Source organism: Salvelinus sp. IW2-2015, unplaced genomic scaffold (genome assembly GCF_002910315.2).
Source record: "Salvelinus sp. IW2-2015 unplaced genomic scaffold, ASM291031v2 Un_scaffold1159, whole genome shotgun sequence".
NCBI lineage: Eukaryota > Metazoa > Chordata > Actinopteri > Salmoniformes > Salmonidae > Salvelinus > Salvelinus sp. IW2-2015.
In genome coordinates, this window is record NW_019942758.1 from 61,611 (window position 1) to 84,225 (window position 22,615).

General features: G+C 42.2%; 1 protein-coding gene across 1 annotated transcript in view; it reads left to right on the forward strand.

Moving 5' to 3' along the window:
* The window catches only part of LOC112069934 (ubiquitin carboxyl-terminal hydrolase 43-like), a 48,282-nt gene extending 30,056 nt beyond the window's left edge, over window positions 1–18,226 (forward strand). The window contains exons 3-4 of the mRNA XM_024137333.2: window positions 9,176–9,301; window positions 18,200–18,226. Of these exons, the coding sequence (XP_023993101.1) occupies window positions 9,176–9,301; window positions 18,200–18,226 (153 nt within the window). The remainder of the gene's footprint in view (window positions 1–9,175; window positions 9,302–18,199) is intronic.
* The last annotated feature ends 4,389 nt before the right edge of the window (window positions 18,227–22,615 follow it).

A 22,615-nucleotide genomic window follows, 5' to 3' on the forward strand; every position in this document is an offset into this window, starting at 1 on the left:
TTGGATTGAGGTCTGGGCTTTGACTAGGCCATTCCAAGACATTTAAATGTTTCCCCTTAAACCACTCAAGTGTTGCTTTAGCAGTATGCTTTGGGTCATTGTCCTGCTGGAAGGTGAACCTCTGTCCTAGTCTCAAATCTATTGAAGACTGAAACAGGTTTCTATCAAGAATTTCCCTGTATTTACTGCCATCCATCATCCCTTCAATTCTGACCAGTTTCCCAGTCCCTGCCGATGAAAAACATCCCAACAGCATGATGGGGATGAGGTTCTCGGGGTGATGAGAAGTGTTGGGTTTGCGCCAGACATTGCGTTTTCCTTGATGGCCAAAAAGCTCAATTTTAGTCTCATCTGACCAGAGTACATTCTTCCATATGTTTGGGGAGTCTCCCACATGCCCTTTGGTGAACACCAAACGTGTAGCTTATTTTTTTCTTTAAGCAATGGCTTTTTTCTGGCCACTCTTCCGTAAAGCCCAGCTCTGTGGAGTGTACAGCTTAAAGTGGTCCTATGGACAGATACTGGTGGCGTCCCTCTCTTGGCAGGTTTGTTGTGGTGCCATATGCTTTCCATTTTTTAATATTGGATTTAATGGTGCTCCGTGGGATGTTCAAAGTTTTTTTATTTTTTATATAACTCAACCCTGATCTGTACTTTGTCCCTGACCTGTTTGGAGAGCTCCTTGGTCTTCATGGTGCCGCTTGCTTGGTGGTGCCCCTTGCTTAGTGGTGTTGCAGACTCTGAGGCCTTTCAGAACAGGTGTATATATACTGAGATCATGTGACACATGTGACACTTAGATTGCACACAAGTGGACTTTATTTAATTAGTGATGTGACTTATGAAAGTAATTGGTTACACCAGATCTTATTTAGGGGCTTCCTAGCAAAGGGGGTGAATACATATGCACACACCACTTTTCAGTAATTAAAAAAAATAAAAAATCATTTCACTTCACCAATTTGGACTATTTTGTGTATGTTCATTACATGAAATTTAAATTATAGGTTGTAATGCAACAAAATAGGAAAAACACCAATGCGGATGAATACTTTTACAAGGCACTGTAAATAGCCTGGGAGGGTTTGTATGCCAGTGCTAATATTCTCCTCTGAGCAACAGGGGGCCCAGAAAATTGATCTGGATCTGTTAGCTGTTACCGTTCAGCACTTTTGGATTACACAATTTAACTTTTTCGCACTTTTTGCATATTAGCATCTCTCATGTTACGCTAGCTCCTGCTTCACATGTATTTTTGGCAGGCCCACCTGCCTTGGCAGACAATGGCAGAGCAAGGAAAAATACTATAGGGGTATTTATTCATCACTGGTTCCCAGATATAAGAAAATGTTAGTGCACGCACACACCCACTTTTAGAGAAATCACAGTTGAATGGAGGCATCTGTTGTTTGTTCTAAGGTCCAGCTAAGTGCCTGTTGACCTACTTGTGGGGAAGGTGCCTTCTCTAGTGTGCAGCGAAGCCCACCGGGCTTTGGATTTGTTATGAATAGAGAATTAAGTAGCCCGAGCCTTCGCTGCAGTGCCTGGCAACACATGCCTTGGGTCTGCTGGTATTCCCCACAATACACTCTTACTACTACTACTGCAGCGTCCACCCGGAGCCTCTCTTTATCAGCCACTCACTCTCAACAGAATTACACACCCCAGGACAGTGAGTCAATCCCCTTATATAAGCCTTATGTATTACCTTAACCTGTTAGTGGCATGATAAACAATTGGATTGCTAAAAGCAAGTTGCGAAACTATGCACCTCTTACGATAACACATTCTGGAAAACTAAAACAAGCACTTCTTATTCTACGAGATCAAGATCAGCTAGTTCCTCCCTGTTTGTCTGTTTTTCCCCCATTTGGTGCCTAAGCAATACAACCCAGGTTAAGCCCACTAGCTTCCCTTCCTCTCTATTAGGAAAATAGAATAAACACAACTCTGCAATATGYAACTGTTAAAAAGCATGTTGAGTTATTTTATGAAGATGAATTGCTGCGGGGAGAGTTTGTGCTTCGTGGTTTTAAACTCACAACTCATTTCCAAGAAGATGCTGTGTTTAATGAAAAACGTCCTCCTCAGTCCACATTTTGATGGGAAAGGAACCCAATGTTTCCATGGTGATTTGTGTAAGGACTGGGACCAGGCTACTTAGCTGAGGATTCTGTACTATGCTAGTATACTATCTCTGACTATGGTTTAGTTCTGTCTCTGGCTGTATTTGTGTTGATTCTTCCATCTACTCAAGGTATTGGTCTCGGTTTTTACTATCAGCTAGTAGCATATCCTGTGTTTTTGTCCACATTTTGACTGAAAGGAAGGTCACATTTGAGTTAGCTGACCCGAAGGACTGTACCTATTAGCATATCCTGTGGTTTTGTCCACATTTTGACTGAAAGGAAGGTCACATTTGAGTTAGCTGACCCGAAGGACTGTACCTATTAGCATATCCTGTATTTTTGTCCATATTTGAAAGAAAGGAAGGTCACATTTGAGTTAGCTGACCCGAAGGACTGTACCTATTAGCATATCCTGTATTTTTGTCCATATTTTGAAAGAAAGGAAAGTCAAATTTGAGTTAGCTACAGCGCTGCTGGTCAGCGATCTGTGTCAGCTTCCAACCTTGCCGGGTACACAACTCTGCTAACAGGACAAAACCAAGAGACTCAAATTCACCTCTCTAATGGCGCACCTTCTGCACTGTGTTGTAGGATTTGCAGAATCCCTAGATGTAATATTTTCTAGTGCTTTCACTCTCTCGCTCTCGCTCGTTCTTGCTCTCTCGCTCGTGCGCTAATAGCTCCAATAAACCATTATTCCCCAGCACGTCTCAGGCCATCCATGTCTGTATTTAATCTTTAATTGTGTTAGCGAAGGAAAAAATTGCTTTGGGGATTCGACAGCTTGAAAGAGACATCTTGTTCATTTGGCTCATCATTATCAGCAGAATAGCTTCTTGGTTGAAAATACTTAATAAGAGACAAAACAATATTATTACTAGCTAGTTTGGAGTTTGCTGTGCATCATAATGTTTTTTGTGTTGTTGTTTTTTTTACATTGGATGACAAGCTATTATGGAGGCTATTATCCAACTATTTGTAATGGTTGTTGTAAAATGTTGTCATGGTTTTGCTCCTCACTTTCATAATGTTACAACACGTAAGCCTATTTCTAATTTTTGTACCATCGTCCTTAGATCTTGCAAAACGTTCTAATGTAGTTTGTCAGAAGAAAGCACGGCCATTATGAGTCTGACTCTAACCTATTGAGACTCTTCAACACGTCCTCATAAACACTAACTGTAGATGCCTCACACACTTTCAGACTACTATAGTTTATTACTAACACTTAGATGTATCACACTTTCAGACTACTATAGTTTCTTACTAACACTTAGATGTATCACACACTTTCAGACTACTATAGGTTTCTACTAACACTTAGATGTTCACACACTTTCAGACTACTATAGTTTCTTACTAACACTTAGATGTATCACACATTTTCAGACTACTATAGTTTCTTACTAACACTTAGATGTATCACACTTTCAGACTACTATAGTTTCTTACTAACACTTAGATGTACATCACACTTTCAGATCTTAGTTTCTTACTAACACTTAGATGTATCACCACTTTCAGACTACTATAGTTTCTTACTAACACTTAGATGTCACACACTTTCAGACTACTATAGTTCTTACTAACACTTAGATGTATCACACACTTTCAGACTACTATAGTTTCTTACTAACACTTAGATGTATCACACACTTTCAGACTACTATAGTTTCTTACTAACACTTAGATGTATCACACACTTTCAGACTACTATAGTTTCTTACTAACACTTAGATGTACTCACACTTTCAGCTACTATAGTTTCTTACTAACACTTAGATGTATCCACACTTTCAGACTACTATAGTTTCTTACTAACACTTAGATGTATCACACACTTTCAGACTACTATAGTTTCTTACTAACACTTAGATGTATCACACTTTCAGACTACTATAGTTTCTTACTAACACTTAGATTATCACACACTTTCAGACTACTATAGTTTCTTACTAACACTTAGATGTATCACACTTTCAGACTACTATAGTTTCTTACTAACACTTAGATGTATCACCACTTTCAGACTACTATAGTTTCTTACTAACACTTAGATGATTCACACACTTTCAGACTACTATAGTTTCTTACTAACACTTAGATGTACACACTTTCAGACTACTATAGTTCTTACTAACACTTAGATGTATCACACACTTTCAGACTACTATAGTTTCTTACTAACACTTAGATGTATCACACTTTCAGACTACTATAGTTTCTTACTAACACTTAGATGTATCACACACTTTCAGACTACTATAGTTTCTTACTAACACTTAGATGTATCACCACTTTCAGACTACTATAGTTCTTATCTAACACTTAGATGTATCACACACTTCAGACTACTATAGTTTCTTACTAACACTTAGATGTATCACCACTTTCAGACACTATAGTTTCTTACTAACACTTAGATGTATCACACACTTTCAGACTACTATAGTTTCTTAACTACACTTAGATGTATCACACTTTCAGACTACTATAGTTTCTTACTAACACTTAGATGTATCACACTTTCAGACGACTATAGTTTCTTACTAACACGTAGATGTATCACACACTTTCAGACGACTATAGTTTCTTACTAACACGTAGATGTATCACACACTCTACTGCTGCTAATCCCAAAGTAGGTGAGTGCTCTTCTGAAGAGAGTGTTTCTAGTGGCTCGATGAGATTGTCCTGCCTTTGGGGAAACTAGGAAAGTGTACCACACACATCTTCTTCACAGGAAGCATAATGGACTGTCTTACCTTTTTTTAAGAAACAGGGTGACACATTTAGGATGCGAAGAGGGGAGGAGAGGTATAAATAGCAGTTAGGCCTTTTGCTGTTGACACAGAAGTGTGTCAAATAATTGATTACATCACAGATGTTGATGAAACAAAGCTGACAGATATTCTCCAGGGTTATGTTGTCGATCTTGGTTGTACAGTACTTATGTTTTATTGATACACATGTTGATACAATAATCACAACATAAGATATTGATATGTGACCTTGCTCTAAATGTGTCCTAAATTAGTTTGAGGTAATTAGAGATTTTTAGACAGGCACAAACTTCAGGGCAGAACTTTCACCCCAAAACGGAAATTGATGTCGACTTCAAAATCGCCTCCAACGCTTAGCTCTGGTCCCCAGGTGACAATGAATTCATTTTCAATCTCATTACCTCACGCAGGGCATCTAAACTGTCCATTACCATCCAGGTCGGAAACAGCTACTAAAGTAATGTTTTGGGGCAGAGCAACTCAAATAGCTCCTTTATCCTATTGCTCTATTTCTTTACCGTCAACTGTACTGTTCTCACTGAAAGCAGTCAGTATAAACTTACCTATACTATGCAGTTTATCATGGGGTTACACAATACTTTAGCCTCATGGCCCAAAACCTCTCAAAGGGTTCTCTACAAGGTTTCAACTGAATGAGTTAAATAGCAATTGAATCAGCCTCAGTCGTAACCCCATAAAAGCTTGGATATGTCGCTGTGACCCCTTTGTTTGCTGAGGCTACTTCACTATTTGACTCTGCATAGCAACTAATTGAAGGCCTCTCTCATAGGATGTCGCTGTGACCCCTTTGTTTGCTGAGGCTACTTCACTATTGTGACTCTGCATAGCAACTAATTGAAGGCCTCTCTCATAGGATGTCGCTGTGACCCCTTTGTTTGCTGAGGCTACTTCACTATTTGACTCTGCATAGCAACTAATTGAAGGCCTCTCTCATAGGATGTCGCTGTGACCCCTTTGTTTGCTGAGGCTACTTCACTATTTGACTCTGCCATAGCAACTAATTGAAGGCCTCTCTCCACTAGGATGTCGCTGTGACCCCTTTGTTTGCTGAGGCTACTTCACTATTTGACTCTGCCTAGCAACTAATTGAAGGCCTCTCTCATAGGCTATTCACAGAAAGAGTAATAGTATGGAAGCATGTAGCTTCATACAACACTCCAAACAAGACAACAATAATCATCTTATCGAGCCAGTACGCTAAATGTGCTGAAAGTCATCACACAACACACATTTCCCCATGTCCCAAATAATATATGCCTCAAAAACATTTGATTGAAATGTCTTATTTGATCATTTTCATTGGCTGAGAGTATCAATGAATGTCCAGTATGGAAGCATGTAGCTCAATGAGCTCCGTTATCCAGTGGATCTGTCTCCTTCAGCTTAGCAGGAAGTGATTAGTATGGTTATGATGACTAAGAATGTATTTTTAAAAGCACTCCAAAACATAACAAGAGTCTAGAAGCTCTTGGTGAAAATATCTCTGTGTGCTGCTCTTTGATAACATCAGCAGGCACTGTTCAGGTAATTGCAGAGTATCTACCTGCAGTCCCCTAGCACCATGAGTCACAGTGGTTCACTCTATCCTTCGTTTGATTTCGCTGTGCACTGAACAGAACTCAATACACCAACTACCAAAGCACTTCAATAAATTATAGTTGTGTGTGAATGCAGTTTCTCTCACCCCGTCAGGTAAACTTGAACTATGGTTAGACGTACTCCGGAACTTTGGCGACTAAGAAAGTATTTTTGAAACCTTCCACTTTGGGCTGGATGTGTCAATGTGTAGTTCATACATGCATAATCTATGAGCAGAATTACTTTCTTACCTCAATTATCCACAAAATCCCTAGTTTGAAAGAAACTGTGCAGCGCCATTTTCCCTACATTTTCCAACACATGGGCCGGCCCCCTAGCAATTCGAGTTCCAGACATGAGCTTCAGCCCTTCGCCATTTGAGTGACAGCTATCAAGATGCACACACAGAAGATTTTAGGGAACCACTTTTGGCTCATGAGCGCTACTTTCAAAACTACAGGCTAAAAAGTGAACAAAAGTAGAGGCGGATCTCTTCAAATCAGCCTGTTGAAAGATCCCCCCCAACCAGAAAAATAAGTTTTTTTCTATTGTGTCATTTAGACTGACACATAAGTGTCTGGAGAATAAACAAATGCCTGTTAACTCCACTTATCCATCATGTATGGTGGAGGTGTGTGTGTGTGCGCCCGCGTGCGGAAAACGTTGCTTCAAAGACCGATTCGTTCCCCGGGAGCGACAATAATCGATCTTATGATTTCTGGGAATGATTTTGTAAAAAAGCCGGAAGATGATGACTGGCTGTGGTAAAAAGGAAATATATCCCGCAGGCTGATGATACGTTATGTCAAATGACATTTTTTCAACTGTGAAAGCCATCAATTCATACAGCAGCAATTTGTGACTGATTTGAGTATTGATTTCAGGTCCGTCCGTGCCACAGCCTGGTTCCCTCTATAAAATAGACTTAAGGGTTCAGTTCAGGCCTGTGGTTGGTGGGCTTGGCTGCTCTATACTTTATGCTTGTATGATCAATATGTTTATTTACCTGTCTATCTGGAAAGTAACACAGTCTTTAGCTGTGATATATCTACTGTTGGAGAGAGATTTGGTTTTGTCAGGGTTCTAGACGTTCCTTCAGTGGCTCATGCAAACCTCTATTTACCTCTATAACCTCTATTTACCTCTATAACCTCTATTTACCTCTATAACCTCTATTTACCTCTATAACCTCTATTTACCTCTATAACCTCTATTTATCTCTATAAAAATAAAAAACACATGCTCACGTTGTAATAAAAATAATAATTTTAATTGATGCATTTAAAACGGTCCTTTTGTGAGGCGCAGGCGGGAACTGGTTCTGTACGATGGCCGAGTGGTGGGGTCGATAAACCAGGAGGATTCTCCATCATCGTTTAAATCGGCAGATTAGGAACATTTTGGCTTCCCAGTAGAATACAATGGCGATAGACAGAGCGAGTATGTTGCCACTGCTCAACAAGAATAGCCTATGCAGCTGCCAACACCTCAAACATGTTGACACATTGACACCGACATCACCCCAGTATTCCTACCACCTGAGCAAAACGGAAACGCAAAACATTTTTTTTTATCTCCCTTCTGCTTTCAAACAGCAATTCTGATCCTGATCGGGGCAAAGAAATGACAAGAGTGATAGGTATGTTTATAGCCGCGGATATGCGCCCATTCTCTGTGGTTATGAAGAATAGGGGGTTTCAGCACTTTGTGGAAGTGCTCGAGCCTCATAAACTTCGCCCTCTCACACCCATTGTCTGTCAATGAATTGGCCAATGTTGTGCAGGACATCTACAGCAGGTGTACTCAACTACTATTTGAGAAGATCCGGTCACACAAATTCCTAGGTGGCAAAGGTCTGGATGGATAATGTAATTTATCGGCATAGTAACAAACCCCCACCTCGCAACCCATGTAACCCTGAAAATACAGTGTTGTTATTCCTGATTGTGCTGTCATCCTGCATTATATGGATCATGATCATATATGGAATCATATATGGAATCAATATCAACACTTTGTATTTCTTAAGTAAACAAAAATTAACTACATTGTGGTTGGTGTCTCATTTTCCCGCTGTACTGAAACTGAACCGAACCGTAACCCCAAAACCGCAATACGTACCACCGAACTGTGGGTTTGGTGAACCTTTACTGCCCTAGTGGGCAGCCGGACCGACTTGTTTTGATTCAACCCAGATTTAGTATATTCACTTTAATGTGTTTACCTGCCTACTGCTCTCCCTTCTACCCAACTCTCATCGATCTCCCTCTAAGGCTTAGAGTCTAAGCCAAGGTCAGCAATGCTGAGAGGAAAGTGAATTACATGGGAACGCAAACACACACACACATGTAATGACAGTCACGAGGTAAGATCTGGCTGAACACTATAAAAAGTACAAGAATGTATTAACGTGCATTTGCACCTCATTTAGCACCTGTCCCATTGTAGCACTCCTGTTTACATCTGCTGTGATACACCTTGTTACCCTGCTGGTGTTCAGCTCTAGCTTGTGTTGACGTTTTCACACACACACACACACACACACACACACACACACAACAACACACACAACAACACAACACACACACACACACACACACACACACACACACACGTATACATACAGGTCATTCACACATTCACGCTTTCTCTCCTCTGTTCCAGGCCCGCTGGGTGGAGGAGGAGAGCCCTGTCTCCGCCCAGCAGCAGCACACCAGCCTGGACGCGGCACAGCTTCGTCCAGGACCACTTTCAGCACAGTACAGTACGAGCATAGACAATATCATACAGGTACATTAGTAGTCACAGACGATAAGAGTGAGGAGTCACATTCAATTAGTACAGGTCAAGTAATAACGCATACTTAAGTTATGCAGCAATTCAATAACGATTTCCACACCATGAGGCTTCATGGAGTACAAAACACCTAAATTCTCATCCAAGACTTTTGTAATTCTGTGTGCATAGTTTTCTCGCCAGAATCTTATAGCATGCCATTATATAGAGTATAGGTATTCAGAACAGGTGAGCATGCACTTTCCCTCCTGGATAAGAACGGTAGCCTGCTAAAGTAGTCACATTGAGCTAGCTGTGAACACTTTCGGGATTAGTCTCTGTCTGTTGGCTCTTTCCTCCTGGTCTGCGGCACACACGCACGCACGCACGCACGCCACGCACGCACGCACGCACGCACGCACACACGCACGCACCACACCAACACACACACACACACACACACACACACACACACACACACACACACACAAAGCAGCAGCAGCAGGATCCCTGCGTAGCCAGTCTCATGGAAATGCAGTGACCCTCTGCTAGCCTTGTCATGATGTTCTCCATCTCTTTTCCTCCCCATCCACCTCTTCTTAGATCAATCTGTTGAAACGTTCCACTTGTTGATTTATGATACCAACCACTGATCTGTATACCACAKGGATTGACTGAGCAGTTTAACGGATGATTAGACTTTGACACATCCATATTGTATAGATAATGAGATTAGACCTGAAATGTACAGAATCTGCTGGGAGTCGAATGCGCTCTTCGCTATAACAAAAAAGGACTCAAGTTGTATCGGGCTTAGTATTGGACTTAACATCATGCTGGTAGATTAGTGTGAGTCAATCAATATAGGGTTAACCCCAGACAGTTGGACTGTATTGATGATGATGCGGGGTTAACCACCCAGTCAATCATGGGATTATGATTCCCACTCCCTCATCACAGGATGATGGATTATACACTTATCTAAACCCACTGTATCCCTGCGGAGACTGATCTCTCCAGGCTGCTAATTGGAAATTGCTCTCAGAATCCATTTTCCCTTATGGAAAAAAAATTGTGTCTGAAACGGAATATCGTAATTTTGAGGCAGAATATCGGAATCCCCAGATGGAATATTCAGAGTAAAGTGTGTCTTCTTTAACATCCAACCCCCTTGGCTCTTGGCTATGATGTGTTTGCCACAACAGCACACAGGTTGTGTTTACGTCCTATTATCATATTATCCGTTAATTCATTAGCAGATAAGAGTAGCGACATTAGGGGAAATCTGAGACGTAACCTTCAAGACACTCCAAATGCATCCCTAAACAGCTTAGCAAAGAATGCTAATTCGATGGCTCCTCTCATCAATAATTTTGTCTCTTGTCTCAAATGGCACCCTATTCCCTTCATAGTGCACTACCTAGGCTGCGGTCCAAACACTTAAACGACACACCCTCGCCTTATGCCCTTGGGGGAGTCCCCATCGCCATCTTGGAGGGTGGTCCAATTGATTAGCCAAGCAAGGGAAGTCCCCATAATTCAATTCGCGACGATTGTACATCCGCGAAAACTTAAAAACAACATCAATGGAGAAGTCAACATACAAGTGTAAGTAAAAACGAATGCTACGTAAAAATTAAATATGTTTTTGTTTGGTTGTCTTTTGGAAATTGTGGAAATAAAACATTTTCCTTCTTCAGAAGTTCCAGCTAGGCAAGCTAATTAATTTGCTAGCTATCATACAGTAGGCATATATTAATAATGATATATTCAATAAAAGTAGACATACACTCATAATTGACTGTAGTGCATATAAAGCACCCACAAGTTACCGGTGGCTGAAAACACAATCATTGCGGGATGTTTGAGTGGTGAATTTACGGCCAAGGGTGGTCCATTCCTTCCTCCCTCGCCCCTTGCCCTGCAAGTGTATAATCGTCAGACGTCATGATAAGTCATCAGAAGTGTCCACTTAATTTAAGGGCTGAGGGGATAGGGTGTCTTTTAAGTGTTTGGACTGCAGCCCTCGACAAACAGTTTTGGCTGACAGCTGTGAAGTGTCTGGACTCACCATCCTGGATATACAGATGTAGGATCTTAATTTGACCATTTTTTTGTTGCTGAGAATTTTCCTGCAAAGCAGGTAATGCAAACTTCTAGTGTATTTGAGTTTTTAAAAGGCTTCTAAAGTTTGTAATTTCAATTTTGAAATGTCAGTGTAACGGCTTTCGTCCTCTTCGTCTGAGGAGGAGTAGGAAACATCGGACCAATGTGCAGCGTGGTACGTATCCATAATAACGTTTAATGAAAATGAATACAAAATACAAAAAACAAGAGAATCAAATGAAAACCAACACAGTCCCGAATGGTGCAAACACTGAAACGGAAAACAGGAAACAATCACCCACAACACACAATGGAAAACAGGCTACCTAAGTATAGCTCCCAATCAGAGACAACAATAGACAGCTGCCTCTGATTGGGAACCACACCAGGCCAAACACAGAAATAGACAACCTAGACATACAACATAGAATGCCCACCCACATCACACCCTGACCAAACAAAACATAGACACATACAAAGCAATCTATGGTCAGGGCGTGACAGTCAGACTTGATTTGCCCTAACGAAAAATGTATCCACCTCTACAAAAATGTTCATTAATTATAACCCACGTAATAATTCACATTTCCCATTGCTGCAGGATTATTTCCCTGCTGAAGCAAACTGGCTCAAATTAAGATCCTACATTTGTACACCTAAGGTGTAGTAGTATACTCTTAGAAAAAGGGTTCCAAAAGGGTTCTTCGGCTGTCCCCATAGGATGACCCTTTTTTAATTCCAGGTAGAACCCATTTTGGTTCCAGGTAGAACTCTTTTGGGTTCCATGTAGAACACACTCTGGAAAGGGTTCTACACCAAACTCAAAAAGGTTCTACCTGGAGCAAAAAAGTGTTATTCGAAGGGTTCTCCATTGGGGACAGCTAAAAAAGAGTGTAGTGTGTGTTTAGTCAGGGGTTACAATCCAATACTTAAAGCACCAGTAATTAGTACTTTGATGGTCTGCTCCCTAAGGATATGTCTCAGTGTTGAGTACATGTTGTTGTCACATTATGCAGTCTACTGTAAAGTGATTACAGAACTACTCCAAACTCTGTTGTTTCTCTCGCAACGCACCTTGTAATTTTCTGCCTGGCTCCACCTCAACAGCTTGAAGTGTCAGAGAGTAGCAGGGTTGCACTGTAATTGTGATTCCAGAGTTCCGGACACAGACCCAGGTAGCAGGATAACGGCTGTCTGGTTTGGCTGGAGGGAGGTGGGAGGGTGGTACAGATGGAGAGGGAGGGGGCAGATGGCTGGAGGGAGGTGGGAGGGTGGTACAGATGGAGAGGGAGGGGGCAGATGGCTGGAGGGCTTGTTACAGATGACCTTGCAGGTAGAGCCTGGGAGAGGTAGAGCCTGCCTGGCTGTTCCACACCCCTGCCTGGCTGTTCCACACCCCTGCCTGGCTGTTCCACACCCCTGCCTGGCTGTTCCACACCCCTGCCTGGCCTGGCATTACATGGGGCCGTCTGTAAAGTTCCTTTTGTCTGTAGAGTTAATGCACTGTGCCTGCCTATAACTGTACTTCTGTTCATGCAAGTGCATTTGAGTATGAATAAAGATCAACACAAGTAATGTATCCTATCCACTCCACTCAAACTGTTGTGTTACATTGGGCTCCGTTCCTACATTCTAACTCAACGTTGCCGTATTGGGTGTTCTATCTTCCAGACTTCTGAAGACACAAGACAGTGTAGTAGTGTGACGGAGACAATGGGTGTTTTTCAAAATGCATACTACCGCGCTCCGAGCATGCAAATTGGAGCACGGGAGGGTCGGAGTATGAGTCCAAATCAAAGTAGCCGAAACGGAGCACGGAGGGAACTTCTCGAATGTGAAATGTTGCTTATTCGCATGTAAAATGTTACCTGACTACAATATTTTATGTTGATATGTTAATAAATACATGCTGTGTAAATTTTAGCATTTTTACCTGCCCAGGTACCATAGAACCCATAGAGTCCATAATAAGTCAATAGGGATAACTGGCTAGCTACTACTGTTACTACTGAAGAATTGTTAGCTAGCTACCCACAAAGAATTGACATCTACCTTGCATAATATTAGTTTTAGGTCATTTTTGCCTTTTATACCATCTGGTTAGCAACATTATTAAGATTCACATATACATAGCTAGCTGATAGTTATGAAGTAAAACATTTGCTTTGTGTTTATCTTTTTTTCGTCTCTATTGCCACTGTCCTGGCTGCAAGACTGTTCAGTGAATGGGTAGCTAAGTCCATAGTAAGTCAATTAGGCTAACTGGCTAGCTAGCTAATCATGCGCCGAATACAACAGAATTCAACCTTACCGTGGAATGCTTACTGACAAGCCCTTAACCAACAATGCAGTTCAAGAAGAATGTGGTATCTACCCACACATAATTGGTATCTACCCACAGAAAATGTACATCAACCTTGCATAACATTAGTTTTAGGTCATTTTTGCCTGTTTAACTAGCTGGCAAGTTAGATTATTACGATTCTCTCTCTCTCTCTCTCTCTCTCTTTCTTTCTCCCTCTCTGCCAGTCTTTTTATATCTGTGAGACTCCTCGGGGGCGTTCTGATCTGAATAAATGTTTGCGATTAGAGTAGAGGCTGTCTGATGGTTTAGGCTGCAGAGACGAGAGAGACAAGCGACAGTCACTTTCCAGCCTCAAATGAGTCTTGATCTACACCCTCAGTCTGTCATGTTGAGTTTGGAACGTTGGTTTTCTTAGTTTCAACGGCTGCATCCCAAATGGCACCCTATTGCCTTTAAAGTAGGCTACACAACTTCAATGGGCCCTGGTTAAACGTTGTGCACAATAAAGGGATAGATGTCATTTTGGAGGCACCCAAAGGACTGAGGAAATAGATTCTTGTCTTTCTATTCGTACTCCTCCCCGTGTCTTCAGTTCAGCACAGCTGCCAAGATGGTGGTGCAGATTTTATGTAGCAAACCTTTTAAAGCAGATTATTCCAGAGCTCACACAGTCACTCCTCATTCAACCTCTCCTTTGATTTTATTACATGATGATCCACTCACACTCCCACTCCCCCTCCCGGGAGAGGCCTCCTGGCTGCCATCTTCCACCTTCCACATGACCTTACTGGGCGTGCTGAGTCTGATCCCATCCCAGGCTGGATGCTTTGAAGTGGGGGTAAGAGAGTTGATGAAGTGGAGGGGCTGCTTTGATCTCTCCACTGGTGTTTTTTGTGAACGTACAGAGCGTAGAGACTCTGCAAGCCCTGCTTCCTCTTTCCGACCGACACCTTCTAACTATCATCAACTAAACACTTTATCTCTCTCAACACAACAACACACCACACACAACACAACACACACACCACACACACAACACACACACACACACACACACACACACAACACCACACACACACAACACACACACACAACACACACCACACAGTTCGTTGCCCACACACGTCTGCCAATTACCCCACTAATACGTAGTTCTGTTTACCCTGTTTAATTCTTTGCCAAGCAAACACCAAGACATTGTTTTGACCAGTACTGTCAGAGCTGAAGCACTTTATTACTCTCTGTGAACTGTTTACGCTGTTTCATGATGCGATTGACTCTAGTGGTTGCGGACGGTGGATAATTGTGAGGAGTGCCAATCGTTCTCCTCCTTGTTGATACCACTAACACAGCTGAGGTATAAAGAGAAATGGCGTACTTAAGCTAAGGAGGGAGCTGAGAGTTCTCAGGTGTGCCCACTCACAATGTGCTTTTATGTTATGGAGTTGGATCTGTACTGTAGGAGCCTACACGGTAAGTGGTTGCAGTTGAAGCTGCCAGAGATGATAGTGCAGTTGTTTGTTTAGAGAAGAGTTCAACATGGTTCCGGGTCCCAATGCTCGGTGAGGTGGAGGATGAGGCTGTCAACGGCCTGGATCAACACGAGAGAGAGAGAGACAGAGAGAGAGGGACGATTAGAGCTCTTCTAGCCTCATATTCAACTGCAGATGGGACCAGAGCGCACGCACTCTCAGTATGCAAGCAGGATATGCACACACAGGCAGGGATGCGGATACCCTTCTCTGAGTGGATAGAGGCAGTACCATACGCATACTCGGAATCTCTGACATGAACACACTGAACTGTAAAGGCCACTCGGAGATAGTACACATCATCAACACAGGAAATACTTTCGCAGGACGATGAGGATGGTCAACCTTAAACTTCATAAACACTGTGAGTGAAGGTCACAAAACTATTGGGGGGGGGGGGGGGGGGGGGTGATTTCAACTCAAAGTTTTTAAACAAGTGAACATCCTCTTTGGCTTGGTGCTGCCTCCAATATCACAAATGTCACACTCAACCTCTTGAAGTTGAAGACAAAATCCAAATGTCCAGCACAGGAAGCATTCAACATACCAATCAGCTTGTCTCCTATCCCGCGTTGCGTTAACTCCCAGACTTCATCTTCCAGCTCGTCACACACCCCTCAAAGAGAGGCAGCCGAAAACATTTGTTATTTTCCCCCCTTTGAGCCGTAGCCCTCTGTTAATTTCCCATGGCGTGGGCCCTTTGTTTAAAGGTCTCTAATGGAGAAGCAGATAGAGGCAGATCAGCCTCAGTGCACTCATCCAACCCAACGCAGACACCAGCAACCCAGACAGACTGACTGACAGGGGGATTTGGCTCTGGCTACAGCGGCCCTCCCCGTTTCACCAGAGGAAGAGAGGAAGTGAGGAAGAGAGGAAAGGAGGGAACAGAGGAGGAACTGTCTGCTGACCTGTAGAGTAAAAGTCTGGAAGGACTTGCCATGTGTTCCACTTTAGACGTTATGCTAATGACAGGGCAGAAGACACTATACTGTAGACTTTTGTCTGTGGATTGATCCTTTCATTTCTGTTCAGGCATCGTTCGCATCCCCGGCCATTACCAATGTGTTTCTCTACCACTTTGCTTTTAGCCACATTTGTGGAAAATGCTAATCAATAATGGCACTATATTGAATCTCAAATGGGCTTTTCACCCGGGCACTGAGTATTTATGAGACCTGGCTGACTCCAACCCCTGGGGAAGTTATATCTCGCATTTGTCCTCTCAATTTTGGGATGAAATGGACTGTGAATCCATTGGAATACATTATTCAAGCAGAGAGGGATTTTTAGCTGGTGAAACTGAAAGGAAAAGGGGATTGATGGAAGACGAGGTTCACCGTGGGTTCAAATGTATTCACCAAGAAACTCTGTTTGACACAGTATCTTCATTCTGTCTAATGTGGGTTCAGGGTAGTGCATAGTATGAGCTGTTTGCTGTGAGAGCTGCGTTCAAGAAAGCTCTTGGACCAATTTACTGGTCAAACATTCTCTAAAAGTACTGTGTCTACGTCATGACGTTTTGAATTCTGTCTAATGTATGTGCTATAGCATGTGCTATATGTAGGCCTATGATATGAGAGCTGCATTCCAATAGGGTGAGGCTGCAGGTTCAGTCATGCTGTTTGGGTTATTATGTCTTAATTCAGTGGTCCTGAGCGATGCAGATGCTGCGTTCAAGAAAGGTGATATGAGGCGACGTGTTTAGTACTGCTGGTCACGTACTATTTATTTAGGTAGTGCAGGGAGGCTGTTCAAAACATCATCTGTATAAACGTTGAATAATGATCTCTGGTCGACCGTCGGTCGGTAGGACTGCTAACTCGCTGCTGTGGGCTAGAGGCCAGGGGATTGGTGCTGTGCAAGTCAGCCAAATCCAGAGTGGATGCTGGTGCGAGGATAGGTTTGACACACACACACACTGACAGACTCTCTCCTCACGGACAGATGAACCAACCAGAGTGGAAACGCTGTCAGCCTCCACATACTATGTTCTAAGTGATTGTGTGCATGTCAGACTCCACGGAGAACGTTCTAAGTGACGTCGGAAGGTGTAAGCACCGCTAATGCTGTGACTGTCACGTCCCCATGTAGAGTAAATACAGGAATCATTTTAACCGACTGTCAGAATGTCATTTACAGCCTGGCAGAGTGTTGAATGGGGAAATCTGTGATCCATAGAAATACAATAACTAAGTAATACTATTGAAATAGTAATGATATTTCTATGATATCTGGGCACATCTCTACAAAACCTCTCTGAGTAGGAGTGCTGATCTAGGATTAGTTTAGCCTTTTAGATCGAAAGGAATAAGATGTATAAGGACAGGTCCTAGATCAGCGCTCCTACTCTGAGACTCTTTGTGGATACAGGCCCTGTGTTGTAACAACTCTCGCTACAGACCTGTACCGACTATACTTGACTGCATCACTGTCCTGGAGTGACTCAGCAGAACACCTGATAACCTGGACTCCTTCAGCTGAGAACAACCAGGAGGAAAAGAGAGAGCAGAGAGAGCGGAGCAGTCAGATGTATCATCACGGTGGCGCTAATATGTTCTACACAAGCTAGCCTGAATGGCTGCCCCTCTCTCTTTCTCCAACCAATCTGCTTTGTGTCTACCTCGTCTTCATTCTTTCCTTTTCCTTTCACCATCCATCCTTCTCTCTACCACCACCATCCATCCTTCTCTCTACCACCACCATCCTTCCTTCTCTCTACCACCACCATCCTTCCTTCTCTCTTAACCACCATCCTTCCTTCTCTCTACCACCACCATCCTTCCTTCTCTCTACCACCACCATCCATCCTTCTCTCTACCACCACCATCCTTCCTTCTCTCCTCTGCCTCCATCTTTCTCCCTACTGCCACCACCTTTCTTTCTCCGCTCTGCATCTGCCTTTCCCCTCCCCCGGGGATGCTGCTGACAGTCCTCTTGGCTGTCCTCCATGTTTCTGTGCTTAACCCCCAGGCTCATCCCCTGCTGATCCCCCTGTAGGGCACCTGTTACGTCCGTCGTCAATTGAATGAGACCAAAGCTCAGCGTGGAAAGTGTTCATCGTACTTTATTAAATGAACACCAAAATATAAACGAACGTAAAGCTCTGTAGCGCTAAACAGCAACTATACAAAGACAAGATCCCACAAATGAAGGTGGGAAAAAGGTCTGCCTAAGTATGATCCCCAATCAGAGACAACGATAGACAGCTGCCTCTGATTGGGAACCATACCCGGCCAACAAAGAAATATACAACCTAGAATGCCCACCCAAATCACACCCTGACCTAACCAAAAAGAGAAATAAAAAGGCTCTCTCGGGTAAGGGTGTGACAGCACCACTACTAAATCCCCCTGGGTGTACTCTGGCTGGGCCACTGGCCAGGGAGATATTCATGTTGGAGTCATTATTGTGTTGGTTGACACTGGTAGTGGATGCCCTACATGACATGGGAGGATGAGACAAGATAGTGACTCTTTTGCATTGGGATGATGTCACAGATGTCATGTCCCTGTTAATCTGGAAGTCCTTGCGTCTCAGTTGACTTGGTGCTCGCTCTTCTGTTTCCGTCTGCGCCTCTCTTTTTCTAATAAGCACTAGAGGTCGACCGATTAATCGGAATGGCCGATTAATTAGGGCCGATTTCAAGTTTTCATAACAATCGGTAATCGGTATTTTTGGACACCGATTTCCCGATTATTATTTTTTTTATTATTATTTTTTTTTTACACCTTTATTTAACTAGGCAAGTCAGTTAAGAACACATTCTTATTTTCAATGACGGCCTAGGAACGGTGGGTTAACTGCCTTGTTCAGGGGCAGAATTGTCACGATCGTCATATGGTGAAAGAGAGGAGGACCAAGGCGCAGCGTGATAATGATACATCTTCTTTTATTGAAGACGAACACGAAACGAAAGACACTATACAAACTAAACGACGAACGTGAAGCTAAACAAACAATAAGTGCAGACACAAGCAACTTACACATAGACAATCACCCACAACCTACCTAATGACTATGGCTGCCTAAATAATGCTCCCAATCAGAGACAACGATAGACAGCTGTCTCTAATTGAGAACCAATCTAGGCAACCATAGACTTACATAAACACCTACACTGAACACAACCCCATGAACTCTACAAAAAAAACCTAGACAATACAAACACCCTAGACGAGACAAAAACACACAAACATCCCCCATGTCACACCCTGACCTAACTAAAATAATAAAGAAAACAAAGATAACTAAGGCCAGGGCGTGACAAGAATGACAGATTTTTACCTTGTCAGCTCGGGGATTCGTTTTTGCAATCTTCCGGTTACTAGTACAACGCTCTAACCATCTGCCTGACATTGCACTCCATGAGGAGCCTGCGTTGCAGGCTGACTACCTGTTACGCGAGGGCAGCAAGAAGCCAAGGTAAGTTGCTAGCTAGCATTAAACTTATCTTATAAAAAACAATCAATCTTAACATAATCACTAGTTAACTACACATGGTTGATGATATTACCAGTTTATCTAGACTCATGTTAAAAGGAACCACCAGCTTTCATATGTTCTCATGTTCTGAGCAAGGAACTTAAACGTTAACTTTTTTACATGGCACATATTGCACTTTTACTTTCTTTTCCAACACTTTGTTTTTGCATTATTTAAACCAAATTGAACATGTTTCATTATTTATTTGAGGCTAAATTGATTTTATTGATGTATTATATTAAGTTAAAATAAGTGTTCATTCAGTATTGTTGTAATTGTCATTATTACAAATACATTTTAAAAATCGGCCGATTAATCGGCATCGGCTTTTTTGGTCCTCCAATAATCGGTATCGGTAACGGCGTTGAAAAATCATAATCGGTCGACCTCTAATAAGCACATCTACTTAGGATTCATATTTCAGTCAATTTTGCTTCCGACTAATTGACCATCATTAACCAGTCAACAAACTGCAAAAAAAATCAAAACAGTCATGTTACAAATCACAAAAAATACTGTCAGAGATCTGTATATAATGACAAGATGCTTATGTTTCCGCCAGAGCAATGGGAGTCGTCCAAAAACAGGAATGCAGGCGACAAGCTTAGGCCCAAAATAAGCCCATAGAAACGCATTGGACTTATTTTGGACAGATTTTGGTGAGAGTGAAACCTCTCACGTCGCCTCTTCCTCTCTGATACTATGCATGCATCAAAGGACCGGACATTTGTCATTAAGAGCCTAATGGAAACATGCAACAATAGCAAGCCTATCGTCTTACAGTCAAAAGGCCTGTTATTGACCATGCAACTCCTGTAATGGAGCAGCTAATAAAATTAGATTTTCAAACATTTGCCCAAATGCAACTCGCAGAAAACACAGTTTTAAACTGTGCATCTAATACAAGCAGTTCCATTTGACAGAGATGACAGAAATCTAAATTAGGAACATAGAAAGAGGGGGAATCTAATAGTAACTACCATGATGGGTTGCTAATATGACTAGGATTGTGCCTTTGGCTTCTGGACAACGAAACAAAGTAAATATGAAAACCAATAGAACAGGAGAGAAATGCTGGTTAATAGCATGAGGAAGTCTTTAAAAAATAATTGCCTCCACGTTTCTATGGATGGATTTTCACAAGGCTACTTTGAAGCAAGGTAAGACATGCCTCATTATTTGAAGTGACCTAAAACGTTCAAGTTTCAAACAATTATACTGCCGCAAGCTCACATTGCAAAATTGTGGTGATGCGCTGATAGTCAAGGCTATAGCGTATACATCCGAAGAGCGAATGGGAGGTGCGCTTTACAAGTTGATATTGAGAAATAAAAATACCTCCTTTTTTAATCGTGGCCTCCAATGTTTTTAACACGCGATTGCATTTAGAATTGTTATTTGTTGCGCAATGACTGGGCTTCCGAAAGCAATTTTCACTCCAGTAAGTAGGCTATTCCTCTCCTCAAACTAAGCTCTGTATGCCGTGAACGTGTGATAAATAAGATGCATGACGACTAACGAAAATACACACACGCCAATTTAATTCCACAAAATTATTCAAATTAACCTAAGCATTACCGGTCAAATGCATTTAAGCTGGCTAAGCGATTAACGGTTAACCTCCCTATATCTACTGAATTGCTGCTGTATGACTTTTTCTTCCCCACATTCCTCTCTTCCCACCACGATTTTTGAACACCTGCTAAAATATTCAAAAATATAACCAGGTTATTTCTCTCCTTTCTTGTGAATATTTCAGTCTATTCCGGTGTGTTTTCTAACTGGGGATGTGAGGCTCCAGGTGTAGTGTTGTCTCTCTTGGAGCTAAATGCACTTTCTCTGTTCTGTCCAGCTACTCCGTAATACGCCATGCATAACGTTACACATATAGAAGCCCTGCCAGGTGAGGTTGAACATCTTTACATCTTTACTTAGACACACACGCACACACACAGTGCCCAAGATCATGTGCCTGTGTAGCACACCATCCCACGTCACATGAGAGGGGCTGGTTGGAAAATGTATTTGTTTGCTCTCTGTGATTTGACCAGGTTGACCTTCTATTGTTTCTGACCTACTCATCCTAAAGTATTAAAACATGTATTGTGTAACTTAATGAAGTGACATAGATGATCTGGACATGAAGCGCAAAAATGCTAATATAGTTAGCATTGACTTGCATTGGATTTGTGCCACAAATGATTAAAAGTTAGCACTTGAAACAGTGGCCAGGTAAACAAAACCAAAGCGTGGATTGCTGTCTTACCTTGTCCACAGACTGTTTACAAGGTAAGAAAACCAAAATGTCATTTAGTAATTGGGGTGAACTATCCCTTTAACCTAACCCCCTCTCTCCCTCTCTCTGTTGTGTCTGTAGGTCCTCCCTGACATGTCCACATTGCCTTAAACAGAGCAACACATTTGACCCCTTCCTCTGCATCTCACTGCCCATTCCCCTACGGCAAACCAGGTAAGTCACACCAGTCATAAAGCCACTGCACGTGTGTTTGTGTGTGTGTGTGTGTGTGTGTGTGTGTGACATGTACACTTCATGTTACCAGTTCTCCCTTTTTGTGACAACAAGACACAGTGGAATATGATCAAGTGCTAGTGTTGTGAAAAGCAGGGTGGGCGTTTCTGACAGATGCACAACAGGTTGCTTGGATAGCATATACAGTGGGGAGAACAAGTATTTGATACACTGCCGATTTTGCAGGTTTTCCTACTTACAAAGCATGTAGAGGTCTGTAATTTTTATCATAGGTACACTTCAACTGTGAGAGACGGAATCTAAAACAAAAATCCAGAAAATCACATTGTATGATTTTTAAATAATTAATTTGCATTTTATTGCATGACATAAGTATTTGATCACCTACCAACCAGTAAGAATTCCGGCTCTCA